The sequence below is a fragment of the Homalodisca vitripennis genome, chromosome 2 (genome assembly GCF_021130785.1).
Source record: "Homalodisca vitripennis isolate AUS2020 chromosome 2, UT_GWSS_2.1, whole genome shotgun sequence".
NCBI lineage: Eukaryota > Metazoa > Arthropoda > Insecta > Hemiptera > Cicadellidae > Homalodisca > Homalodisca vitripennis.
In genome coordinates this window covers 14,266,794-14,279,773 of record NC_060208.1, presented here as the reverse complement: position 1 = coordinate 14,279,773, position 12,980 = coordinate 14,266,794, and the positions used below count along the sequence as shown (strand labels likewise).

The window sequence follows — 12,980 nt, the reverse complement described above, 5'->3', positions numbered from 1 at the left end:
CCTTTGGTTCTGAAAAAATAACCTCCTCAAAAGAAAATTTGGAAAAGTTTTATTTTTATTAACATTTAGTAATATTTATCAAGTAATGTATCAAATCATTCCGAATTGTACCTTGGCATCTTGACAGTGTAAACTTCAATCACTTTACAATGCTTTCAATCAAAACATTAATTTTTGCTGCAACATATTTTAGAAATAGAATTGTTTACAGTTGCTACAACCAATAACTACTTACAACAAGCATTTTTCTCGTCAGCGCCGTCCTCACAGTCCTTCTTGCCGTCACACAGCTGAGCGCGGGAGATACACTTGGGTGTGTTCCCAGGGCCACCGTGCGGGCAGAGGAACTTGTTCTCGGGGCAGGCGATAGCCGTGCAGTTAGCCTCATCGCTGCCGTCCACGCAGTCACGGTAACCGTCACAGTGGTAGCTCAGCGGTATACAGAGGGCGTTGGCACAGCGAAACTGTCCCCCGTGGCAAGCCGGGAAATCTGTTCACCGAATAGGTTACCGTGTATTAGACTCACACCATACCATTTTAGTATCAATCCTTAAATAATGTAACCATTTATAGTGTGAATATTACTTTACAAATATGTTATAGTTGTGCAGAATTACTATTAATATTATTCCTAAACAACCAAACTAATTCTATTGAAAATAAAAACCCTGGAATTACCTCAACATGAGTTATGAAAACAACAAATGCATCACTAATAAGTATTGCATAAATAACATGAATAGGTAGTAAGAAATTAGTGTAAATGCTACTGCATCAAGGGGTACTCCGGGTCGCGAGTGCTTCCGAACTGTCTTCGAAACCGGCCGTCCTCGAGTTGGCGGTGGTCATCCCAATCAACCTTGTCGCTTTCGTAAAGAAGCGGGTGTATGAAAGGAACGGCATGGTAACTATCACATCGGTTCTAGAACACACCGTGAAGGACTTACAGGAACGATGGCTGCTAGAAAGCAGAGGAATTTGAAAGGGCCAGGCTGGTTAGAGACCTGAGAGAATAGGTGGAGAGACAACACAGGGAGGTAAAGTTTCTACCTGACCCAGTTTTTCACTGGTCATGGCAACTTTCGAGCTTACTTGTTTAAGATGGGTAAGTTTGAAAACTTGGAATTTTCCCATGGGGATGCTGAGGACGATGATGCCAACCTCATATTCTTCTGCAGACGGTGGGAAAGCGAAAGGAGATTCGAGATTGCCATAGGCTAACTCTCTCCGGACACCATTGTTTGGAAAATGGTCTCTGACAGACAGACTTGGAATACTGCCTCTACCTATGTAGAGGGGATGCTAAACCCCAAGAAATTAGAATTTAGGTAATACAGCCCCTGTGTTGCCCAACCGATGGCTTGGTATTTTAGGAGGTCTGTGTTGACAAAAGATGCCCTCTTGAGGTAATGCGGAAAGCAGTCCCGAGAGGGAGTGGAGCCTGTGCTGGTGGAGTCCTACTCACCAGCGGGATACGCTGACGGTGCATTAACATTCTCCTCCGGCTCCCCCCCCCCCCGTAAGAATAAATAATTATTGTTGGTTGAATAGACATCTTTCAATTCAAATCTTGTATATTGAAAATGATGTCATACAGAATATCTCTCTCTCTCTCTCACACACACACACACACAGGCCCTTTTTCATCCCGTTAATGATGTAGTGGGGTGATTATAAGCGGATTACTTATAATACATATAAGCGAATAGGCTATACGAACGGCAATTCTCTTCGTCACTGTTGTCGCCGCAGTCGTTGCGGTGGTTGCACTTGAGGAAGGAGTCGATGCAGCGTTGTCCGTTGTTACAGCGGAACTGTGTGACCGCACAGGATGTGCCGTGGTTCGGACCGCAGTTCTCCTCGTCTCTACCGTTCCTGCAGTCGTAGTAGCCGTCACACCGCTTCTCCTTGGGCAGGCAAGGTCCTCCTCCGTGAGCCTCCGAGCAGTGGAAGTCGTCCTGCTGGCACTTCCGGTACGCTGCAACAGAATATTCGATGAATACTCGACGTGAATTAATTAAGTGTTTTGTGATAGTTACGTGTGCTTAAACTTCCCCGAAGCACTTCTGAAATATTTTAAAAATACATCCAGTTTCATATATTCTCCATGTCTCCCGAAGAAATCCATTACACTTCCGGTGTACATATTTTATTACATATTTTAATACTTATTTTATTGTCTAGAGAGTTAAGCTGAGGATTGATTCTTCCTTGTTTAGGAATGACATTTACAACTACAACACCAGATACAGAGATTTACCCTACTTGATTTACCTCATGTTAGGCTTAGCAAGACACAAAACTCTTATTCTTAATAGGAATAAGTACTATGTTCCAACAAACTTCCTATAAATGATGGTTATACTGATTTTAAATGTTTTAAAACAAAATTGTACAGTTGGCTACTGAGGAATCCTTTTTTCAGTGTAAATGAGTTTTTAGATCTTTCAAATGTTGACATTCTTGGAAAATACTGACCCTTTATCAATGTTTGGACAGCGTCAATCCATCAGTATTATTGAATAATAACAATCTACTTGGTCGTCTAAGCTCCACTTCAGTCCTTTAAAATGCCGAGTTTACGAGTGAGAATAATGATGAGCATTACATGAGGATGGACTCAACTTTCAACCCACTTCGATGTCAAAATAATTTAAGTGAATGTACCAAATCGATGTTCAATAATGAAAACTTACAAGATTTTCAACATGCATTTGAAATTAGTTTATTCTTAAAGGGGTGGACATAAAAATTGGACTCGAGTGAAGAATGACTGGTCTACAAGAGCGGGGGGTGAGTTATTCAGGACGAAAATACGACAAGAGATAAATGATATTGACGAAACTGCCAGCACGAACCCAGACCAATGCCTTGATGTCTCGACAAAAGTCTGGCCGAATGAAAAGTAAACTCAATCAAACCAGCACGATTGATTGTTACGGTTCAGTTAGTCCAATCCCGGTTGTCAACTGTATCTCGATTGTCAGTCGATACCATCGATAGTCGATACGGTCCTGTGAGTGGGGTTGGCAGCTTTATCACGGTGGACATTATCAGTTGTGCCGTGCAGTTGGCTAACCTGCCGGCTACATTTCTCCGTATTAACATACAGCATCGAAATCTCCTATTAAGAGGTAAAAATTTATGGACAACTCTTTAGTAAAAATTAATGGATTGTGCAATAAAAGATTCGACTCAAAACTCTGTCTTAAGTCATAATCTCCACGTAAAACTTAATTAATCCTTGTAAATAAAAATTTACTATTTTACCACGTGTTTATATTTTTTTGAAGTGACTATACTTCGGTGGTCTATAGATGTATGTTTTGCACGGGTTAAAACTTTCGTTTCGCATCACGGAACATCACGCATGGTTGTTTTCCACATGCTTTCAAAGTAGAATGACAGTTTTACAGAAACGTAAACAAACCGTTAACTATATAAATATCTGATCTAACATGATAAAACATGCCATTTAAAGCATGTTTTACTGAAACTTCCAGCAGTCAACATCTAGGCAATGACAATCGTGTCTGTATCAGCTGTGACGGAAGCGGATATATTTTTATTATTTGGATCCACAGGTAGTAAATATTTGTTTATTTCTTTTTCAGCTAACAATTGTAATGGAAGCGAATGAAGACAATAAATTAATTATTCCGATTCATCCACAAGACCAAATAAAAAAATGTGGTGATAAAAGCTCTGAAAGCAGCGAAGCAGAATTTGTAATTTACAAAAGGCAGAAAACAGAAGTAAGTGTAAAGAAAATATGACTGCCTTACTTTTTCAAGATATATATTCACAGCCCGTTATAGGAAGTAGTCGTTTCTGTACATCAGTCCCGCGACTGCCTTACTTTTTTTGCTTATATATATTTATTGTTAAATATAAACACTCTAGTTTTGTTTTTTATGTATTATAAGCTCACAATCGAAAAGAATTGTCACACCAGTGCAGGGAATACAACTGTAACGTAACATAATACGCCTTAAAATAAATGCAGAGTTTTAAATAGACAAAGCGGCGTTTATTATTCACAACTTGACGCGAAATAAAGCCAGGAGATCGTGGAGAGTTGTTTTAATTTAGTTACTTAGCATATATTTTTTACAACAATACATCTTAATAGAGGAATTTAAACATTGTAGTTCAGTCATTCTTGAGACAGTAGAAGTTAAAATGAAACACGATTAAATATTTATAGTGTGTAACGAAATCTGTACAGTTATATTACAAATAAATTAATTTAATGACGGTCAGAATTCAATACAACGTGTTCCGCATTTATACACAGTCATTGTAGTTTTTAGAAAACGTGAATATTAATAAAACAAGATTGTAAAACAAAAATGTTCAATAACATTAAGTTAAAAGGAGGTTAAGAAAGTATGTAAATTCTCAAGTACTGTACTTGAAATATCTGTACTTGAATAAAAAAAAAATATATATACTTGAAGGTTACATTTACACAAACACAGTTTGCACAAGATACTAAAATCTTTTTGGGAAATTTAAACCACACTTTTTTAAACCACAGTCTTTTTTTTTTTTTTTACATTTACAAGCCTTCACTTGTAATCAACGCTATATTCAAGGAGAGAGTAAAATTTGACAAGAAAACAAGCTATTAATAAGATTAGTAACAGTAATTTTAATTTTCTCATTTATATTCTGCATAGAAAATAATTTTAAACTCGAATAATGGTGGTCCGATAAAGGTAAAACTGTATGTGTGTGTGTGTGTGTGTGTGTGTGTGTGTGTGTGTGTGTGTGTGTGTGTGTGTGTGTGTGTGTGTGTCTGATTTAAAAGCTCACAACATATGTCGCTAGTGTTGACATATTTAAAAGATATTTTGATTGTACAGGGATTTCAGTTCAAAAACTGTTCTTACGTAATTAAATATTACAACTTTTATTAATTTCCCACAGAAATTAAGGAGATTAAAAAACGTTCGCTCTAATAAAAACCCAGTAAATTGTAATTTATACTAAAAAACTGACTAGTATATTTGTTAGGCCATCACTTTTATTGTGACACGAGAGGGAATTTGTCAGTTTTGCAGAGCCGAGAGATGAATGGCAAACCTAATCAAACGCAGGGGATGTGAGGGGTTAGTTACAATCCAGAGAGTCCAATTCTGTAACTACAGTCCAATTTTGTAGGCCGCGATATTATTCGCGAAGCTAACCGATGTTGTTAACTTCAACATTTTGAAACTGCGGCATATTTAACTTAATTTTAGTAGATTACGGTAGAAGATGATACAATACAGTACTTAGTCTTTATTATTACATTTATTTTATTTGCCTTTATTTTTAAATCCGGTCCTTCATTTGTAAAACCAAAATTATGCAGTGTGTCATAAATGGTGACCAATATTTTGAAAATTGGTTTAGGTAATTCAAACAAGAAAAACATTAAATTAGATACATGTCCCAATATTATTTTAGTGTGTCTGTTTGTCTATTAATATGTTTTTTATATAAAAAAAAAAACACTTATTTTATAAGCGGTTAAAGATACATCACTGAAATTTGGTACTCAAATTGTATCCTAAGTAAACTACCGGAATATAAAAATATTATTCAATTATAATTTCAAAATGGCGACAGTTTTAAACTTTTATTATTAAATTGCTCGAAAACTGTAGTTTTCTACTTATATAAAAAGAATAACATAAAATAAATAATAAAATGCATTTCCCTAATTAGACGCTTTCATGTTTCTTTTATTTATGGTTCCATATGAGAACAGATGCTCACACCATTACGTATCAGGCTAAGTAATAAAACGAGTTTTGAATTAATAATTACTTAACAAAGTGTAATTTAATTGCTTTAAGAAAACTGTAGTGTTCTTGGAGGAGACCATGAATAATTATTCTCGTTTTGGGGAAGATAGCGCCTTCAATCGACAGTACGCAATAACAATGAGTACGCCGATTGCTTATTGTTCGGGATTTGAAGGCGTTGTATTTTTTCAAATTATTGAAAATCACTGTAAACAGAAAAATTGGTTAAAAATTTATTTGAGTTGTTACTTTTAGTGGGTTAACAAGGAGCTGAAATTTACTTTTCCTTTTCCAAATAAAACTATTTTTGCAAAGGCTTAAAGGGAAAACGAGTTATCGTGGCCGAACTGTGGTTGATGAAATACGGACAAATCATAGGCTCTAGAACACATTTTAGACTTGTATGCGTGCGGAAGAAGGCTCTGCAGGCAGCAAATATTAACCGATTTTCCTCACAATTGAGTCAAAACTCACTCCTTGATAGCCTTGAGAAAATCATTAACGGGTGAAATCCGATTAAGCAAATGTACCTAAGAGTCAAAACAATAATTACAAATATTAAAAGAAGTGGATTATTGCGCGTATTCTACTTAAAATTTTTAATATTTTAAAGAAATATAATTTAAACCTGAAACTTAGTACAAACATTAATGTTTTAAAGTTTTGTAACATTACGGTTTTTGTAATATTTATTCAATTTTGCGCAGGAAGTAAAACAATTGTCTACGGATGAAAAGTAATATTGTACTCTGAGACATTAAAAACTACAATTGGAAGGTATTAGTAAAAAGAATTAAAACCCACATTTAGTTCTAAAGAATCTCAATATATAGAATTTAGTGATAGTGTTTGGTTGGGATTTAATAAGTAAGTAATGTAATGAAAATCCCATTACTCAAATATTTACTTAATTTCATATCACTGTTACAGCAGGATGGGCTAAATGTAACAAACAACAAGAAAGTAAGTTTCTGTACTAAAATGATGAAAAATACTGTAATACATGAACTGCGTGAATATTAAAACTTTATATGCTATTTCGCTAACAATTATTGGCGAAAGAGTATTAAACATTTTTTAACAAGTTAGTATTTTTATCTATAACATACGATAAAGCAGACAAAGGACATATATAAATGTCCCTTAGTTTACAGTATATTTTGAACACTACTTTTAATGAAAATGTTACTTAAACTGGCTAAACTACATAACCTAATTTGAACATTTTAGAACGATTTCACATTTTATATGACACAATTATTATGGGTATGAAATTTATTTCGTACCTTATTAAACCATACGTCAAGAGATTATTAATAATACAGACTACGTGTACCTTATGTAGAAACAGTAATAACATATCATGAATGCTCACATTTATTGACACATTAAAATTTTTTTTAAGACAAGACACCAATAAAAGTTATGGTAATATACGCCTCAACAAACAGAGAAAATATAAAACAACATTTGCAGACTTACCAAACAAAGAACATTCGACTGCACACAAAAAGGAGGAAAATACGTATAAAGATCAAAGAGAGACAGACAACTTCTTTATAAAAGTCGAACCGAGCAACGGTAAACTCAATCAAACCAGGACGATTTGTCGTTGCGAGCCAGTGAGTCCAATCTGGTCTGTACCTCGATACAGCTGTGTGTCATCTGTACCTGCACGGAGTGAAGGGTAAACTCTATTAAACCGGGACGATTTGTCGTTGCGAGCCAGTGAGTCCAATCTGGTCTGTACCTCGATACAGCTGTGTGTCATCTGTACCTGCACGGAGTGAAGGGTAAACTCTATTAAACCGGGACGATTTGTCGTTGCGAGCCAGTGAGTCCAATCTGGTCTGTACCTCGATACAGCTGTGTGTCATCTGTACCTGCACGGAGTGAAGGGTAAACTCTATTAAACCGGGACGATTTGTCGTTGCGAGCCAGTGAGTCCAATCTGGTCTGTACCTCGATACAGCTGTGTGTCATCTGTACCTGCACGGAGTGAAGGGTAAACTCTATTAAACCGGGACGATTTGTCGTTGCGAGCCAGTGAGTCCAATCTGGTCTGTACCTCGATACAGCTGTGTGTCATCTGTACCTGCACGGAGTGAAGGGTAAACTCTATTAAACCGGGACGATTTGTCGTTGCGAGCCAGTGAGTCCAATCTGGTCTGTACCTCGATACAGCTGTGTGTCATCTGTACCTGCACGGAGTGAAGGGTAAACTCTATTAAACCGGGACGATTTGTCATTGCGAGCCAGTGAGTCCAATCTGGTCTGTACCTCGATACAGCTGTGTGTCATCTGTACCTGCACGGAGTGAACGGTAAACTCTATTAAACCGGGACGATTTGTCATTGCGAGCCAGTGAGTCCAATCTGGTCTGTACCTCGATACAGCTGTGTGTCATCTGTACCTGCACGGAGTGAAGGGTAAACTCTATTAAACCGGGACGATTTGTCATTGCGAGCCAGTGAGTCCAATCTGGTCTGTACCTCGATACAGCTGTGTGTCATCTGTACCTGCACGGAGTGAAGGGTAAACTCTATTAAACCGGGACGATTTGTCATTGCGAGCCAGTGAGTCCAATCTGGTCTGTACCTCGATACAGCTGTGTGTCATCTGTACCTGCACGGAGTGAAGGGTAAACCGTATTAAACCGGGACGATTTGTCGTTGCGAGCCAGTGAGTCCAATCTGGTCTGTACCTCGATACAGCTGTGTGTCATCTGTACCTGCACGGAGTGAAGGGTAAACCGTATTAAACCGGGACGATTTGTCATTGCGAGCCAGTGAGTCCAATCTGGTCTGTACCATCTAATGTTTTAACACTGTCGATATACTTACTGCAGTCTGCCTCGTCCGTGCCGTCCACGCAATCCACGGTCATATCACATCTGTGTTGCGGCGGGATACAGTACGTCTTGTTCCAAACGTACTGCCCACAGGATAGTTGTCCACTTTCACAGTCGGGGGGCGCTGTAACAAAAGAATATATATAGTTTAATAAGTAATAACTAGGGCACTTAGCCATTAATCAAATCAAATCAAATCAAATCTTTTTTATTGCGAAGACAATATTTACATTGTATGGCAAACGTCATGGGGTTTTTTAAAATTTCTAACATTCATACAACAATACACACTCACACATACAATTTTGCAGTTACGCCTCTTTCATCCATCGCCAATGCTACCCACTTAGTACAGCGGAGTCAGTCTTCTAATTGGGCGGTCTCCCAGTCGAATGCCAAAAACTCACCTGCATTATAGAATGCTTGTGACACCAATAGGCGTTTAAGGCGAGTCTTTAACGCCTTAGGCGTTGGGGCATCTTTAATTGAATTGGGCAGTCTGTTGAGGAAATGAACACCCGCCTGCGAGGGCAGGCGCTCATAAACCACCGTTCTGTGTCTCCCAGTTCGGTAGTTAGCACTCCCACGTGTCTCATACATGTGTATGTCTCGGCCTCTGGTTAAGGCACATTTACTCACACAAAAAAATGTTGTTTCCAAAATGTAGAGGCACGGCAGAGTCAACAGCAGCTGCAATTTCTTGAAAGCTTCCCTGCACGACTCTCTAAAATTTGATTTTGGCGATTATTCGAATTGCTTTTTTTTGAAGTCTGAATACTCTTTGAAACTGTGTGTTTGCGCAAGCTCCCCAAAGGACCACACCGTAAGACAGATGGGGGTAAATCAGTCCATAATACGCCGTAATCAGTACCTGACTCGGGCAGTATTTGGCTAAAGATCTCAGAACAAAAATTCCAGAGCAGACTTTGGCGCAAACATAGTCAATATGCTCATTCCAAGTCAGCCCTCGATCAAGGTGCATTCCTAGGAATTTTGAAGAGCTGACTTCTTCCAGTGTGGAGTCATCTAACAAAATGGCAGGCCCACACTGGTTGCCTGCGGTGCGCAAGGCAAAATTCAAAACGTTGGTTTTTGAAGAGTTTGTTGTAAGATTGAGGCTGTGAAAGTATTGGACACAGTTGTTGATATCAACATAAGCCTGTTGTTCCAACACTTCACTTGATGTTGCATTGAAAAAGAGAGTCGTATCATCGGCAAACTGCACTAATTTTCCATGCAGAAGCGATGATTTAAGATCATTGACGTAAAGCAGGAAAAGCACAGGACTGAGGATGGATCCCTGTGGGACTCCATAACTCAGTTCTATTTGTTTGGACGACTTGCTAGATATCTGAACAACTTGGGATCTGTGAGTTAAAAACGAACAAAGCCATTTAAGAGGCACGCCTCGAATACCGTGGGACTCAAGTTTGTCAAGCAGCGTACCGTGGTCAACGCAGTCGAATGCTTTGGACAGGTCTAAGAACACACTCATTGAGTGGTTACGACATTCAATCCCCCCATTAATTGGAATATTATTTCTTTACGCTTTAACATGTTCAGTAGAGCATTCATTTTTAATTTGCAACATTATAAAATAAAATAATTGTTATTTTATTACCATAAATCGAGTAAGCATCCAGTATATCTAGACAACTGGAAACAACATAGAATTATGGTATAAATTTGCATGCAGGAATACATAAATCAGTCGTAATTGTTACAATTAAACATGGTGGCGTCTATGGATTAAAATACTGTCCCTGAACAAAAACTTTAGACCGGGAGTAATTTTCTGTAAATTGGACTATAATTTAAGTTGTCCAGTACGCCGAGTTGTAGAAACATAGTTGATACAATTATTTAACATCTGTTACTTGAAGATCCCCACTGCGAGCGATGTTGCAGATTCCAGATTATATCTAATTGTGAGAAGAAAAGTAGGAATCACAGTCGACTAAACCCCCACAGCAGGGGCCACGAAAGAGCGCAGTTGGTGGCGACGAAAAAAATTGACAATTCCACGAGACGTTACTAAAGAAGTTAAACATTTCATTTCCCCATCCCACCAAGAAATATATCTTTTAAAAAGATACATATCAGAAGATGGTCTTGATCGCTTCAAATTCATTCAACTTCATCAGCTCACTCCCTTACCGGAATTCACTAATCCAGTAATGTACTGTACATCGCGGCTTAACTGTTGAGCTGGAACTGTTGAATGGTAGAATCAGCATGCATAATGCAACAGTTGCAGAGCTCCTGAAATATTCAACGTTCGACATCTGTTGAATGAAACTCTCCTCCGCTCTTTGACAATGAGTGTTGACGTCAGATCGAGAACTGTCAACGGTAGCAATCCAGTAATGTACTGTAAGTACGCTTTACGGTGACGTGCATCGCGGCTTAACTGTTGAATGGTAGAATCAGCATGCATAATGCAACAGTTGCAGACCTCCTGAAATATTCAACGTTCGACATATGTTGAATGAAACTCTCCTCCGCTCTTTGACAATGAGAGTTGACGTCAGATCGAGAACTGTCAACGGTAGCAATTCAGTAATGTACTGTAAGTACGCTTCACGGTGACGTGCATCGCGGCTTAACTGTTGAGCTGGAACTGTTGAATGGTAGAATCAGCATGCATAATGCAACAGTTGCAGAGCTCCTGAAATATTCAACGTTCGACATCTGTTGAATGAAACTCTCCTCCGCTCTTTGACAATGAGTGTTGACGTCAGATCGAGAACTGTCAACGGTAGCAATCCAGTAATGTACTGTAAGTACGCTTTACGGTGACGTGCATCGCGGCTTAACTGTTGAATGGTAGAATCAGCATGCATAATGCAACAGTTGCAGACCTCCTGAAATATTCAACGTTCGACATATGTTGAATGAAACTCTCCTCCGCTCTTTGACAATGAGAGTTGACGTCAGATCGAGAACTGTCAACGGTAGCAATTCAGTAATGTACTGTAAGTACGCTTCACGGTGACGTGCATCGCGGCTTAACTGTTGAGCTGGAACTGTTGAATGGTAGAATCAGCATGCATAATGCAACAGTTGCAGAGCTCCTGAAATATTCAACGTTCGACATCTGTTGAATGAAACTCTCCTCCGCTCTTTGACAATGAGTGTTGACGTCAGATCGAGAACTGTCAACGGTAGCAATCCAGTAATGTACTGTAAGTACGCTTCACGGTGACGTGCATCGCGGCTTAACTGTTGAGCTGGAACTGTTGAATGGTAGAATCAGCATGCATAATGCCACAGTTGCAGAGCTCCTGAAATATTCAACGTTCGACATCTGTTGAATGAAACTCTCCTCCGCTCTTTGACAATGAGTGTTGACGTCAGATCGAGAACTGTCAACGGTAGCAATCCAGTAATGTACTATAAGTACGGTTCACGGTGACGTGCATCGCGGCTTAACTGTTGAGCTGGAACTGTTGAATGGTAGAATCAGCATGCATAATGCATCAGTTGCAGACCTCCTGAAATATTCAACGTTCGACATCTGTTGAGCACACTCGCCGGTACTCGGCGAAGTTGTAACTGAACTAGAGTGGGACGGGTCATTTACTATTCGATAGAAGGTAGGAATACAGGTACACCAGCGTCCTTAGTTTCAGATTGGCTTCTGAAACTTAATTTTGATTTAAACTTGTAAACGTAAACAATCGTCGCGGCAAGATTTGTAAGTTATTTGACAAATTACTTATAGAGTATCAATACAATATTAAATGTCCGTATAGGTGGGGGGATATACATGGAAAATAACATTTTTAGCAATGGATAATGTGAATACTTGAATACTGCATTTTTGACCAGACTAGCTGGATAGACTGCGTCATTGGACTTAAAATTAATAAATATTATTGAAAATAAAACTCTAGGCAAGATGACGGTACTACACGAGATATGCGTCCATTCCTCCACCTTAACAGCAAAAAAACTCACCATGAGAGTAGAATGATTTGGAGAGTAACCATAATTTAATTTTTATTTCAAATACGTTTTTCTCCCAAACATTGAACGGCCTCAGGGAGTTAAACATCCTGAGTGCCAGCACTGGGAAACAGTCCCTTGTCTTACTAAGCCGGCAGTAGGGTAAGTTCCTATTGTTTAAACCACGGAGGGTGTAAGTGTGTGTCCGCTCTAGATTGGAAAGAGTTTATGTTCTCTCTTATATAAACCAGGCTCTGAAGAATATATTAGCCGAAAACAGTCTGGATCCCAAGTCTCTGAAAAATTGGAGCACAGTGATCCCGATAACCAGCGACAATCTGAAGATTATTGTTGTCAGTTGCGTTAAAGATAATTCATACAGAAGT

General features: G+C 38.7%; 1 protein-coding gene across 1 annotated transcript in view; it reads right to left on the bottom strand.

The window, feature by feature from the left end:
* The window catches only part of LOC124353579 (low-density lipoprotein receptor-related protein 2), a 509,397-nt gene that overhangs the window by 81,272 nt on the left and 415,145 nt on the right, over window positions 1–12,980 (bottom strand). The window contains exons 3-5 of the mRNA XM_046803481.1: window positions 8,639–8,770; window positions 1,721–1,978; window positions 236–490 (exon numbers count right to left, since the gene is read on the bottom strand). Coding sequence (XP_046659437.1) covers window positions 236–490; window positions 1,721–1,978; window positions 8,639–8,770 — 645 coding nt within the window. The remainder of the gene's footprint in view (window positions 1–235; window positions 491–1,720; window positions 1,979–8,638; window positions 8,771–12,980) is intronic.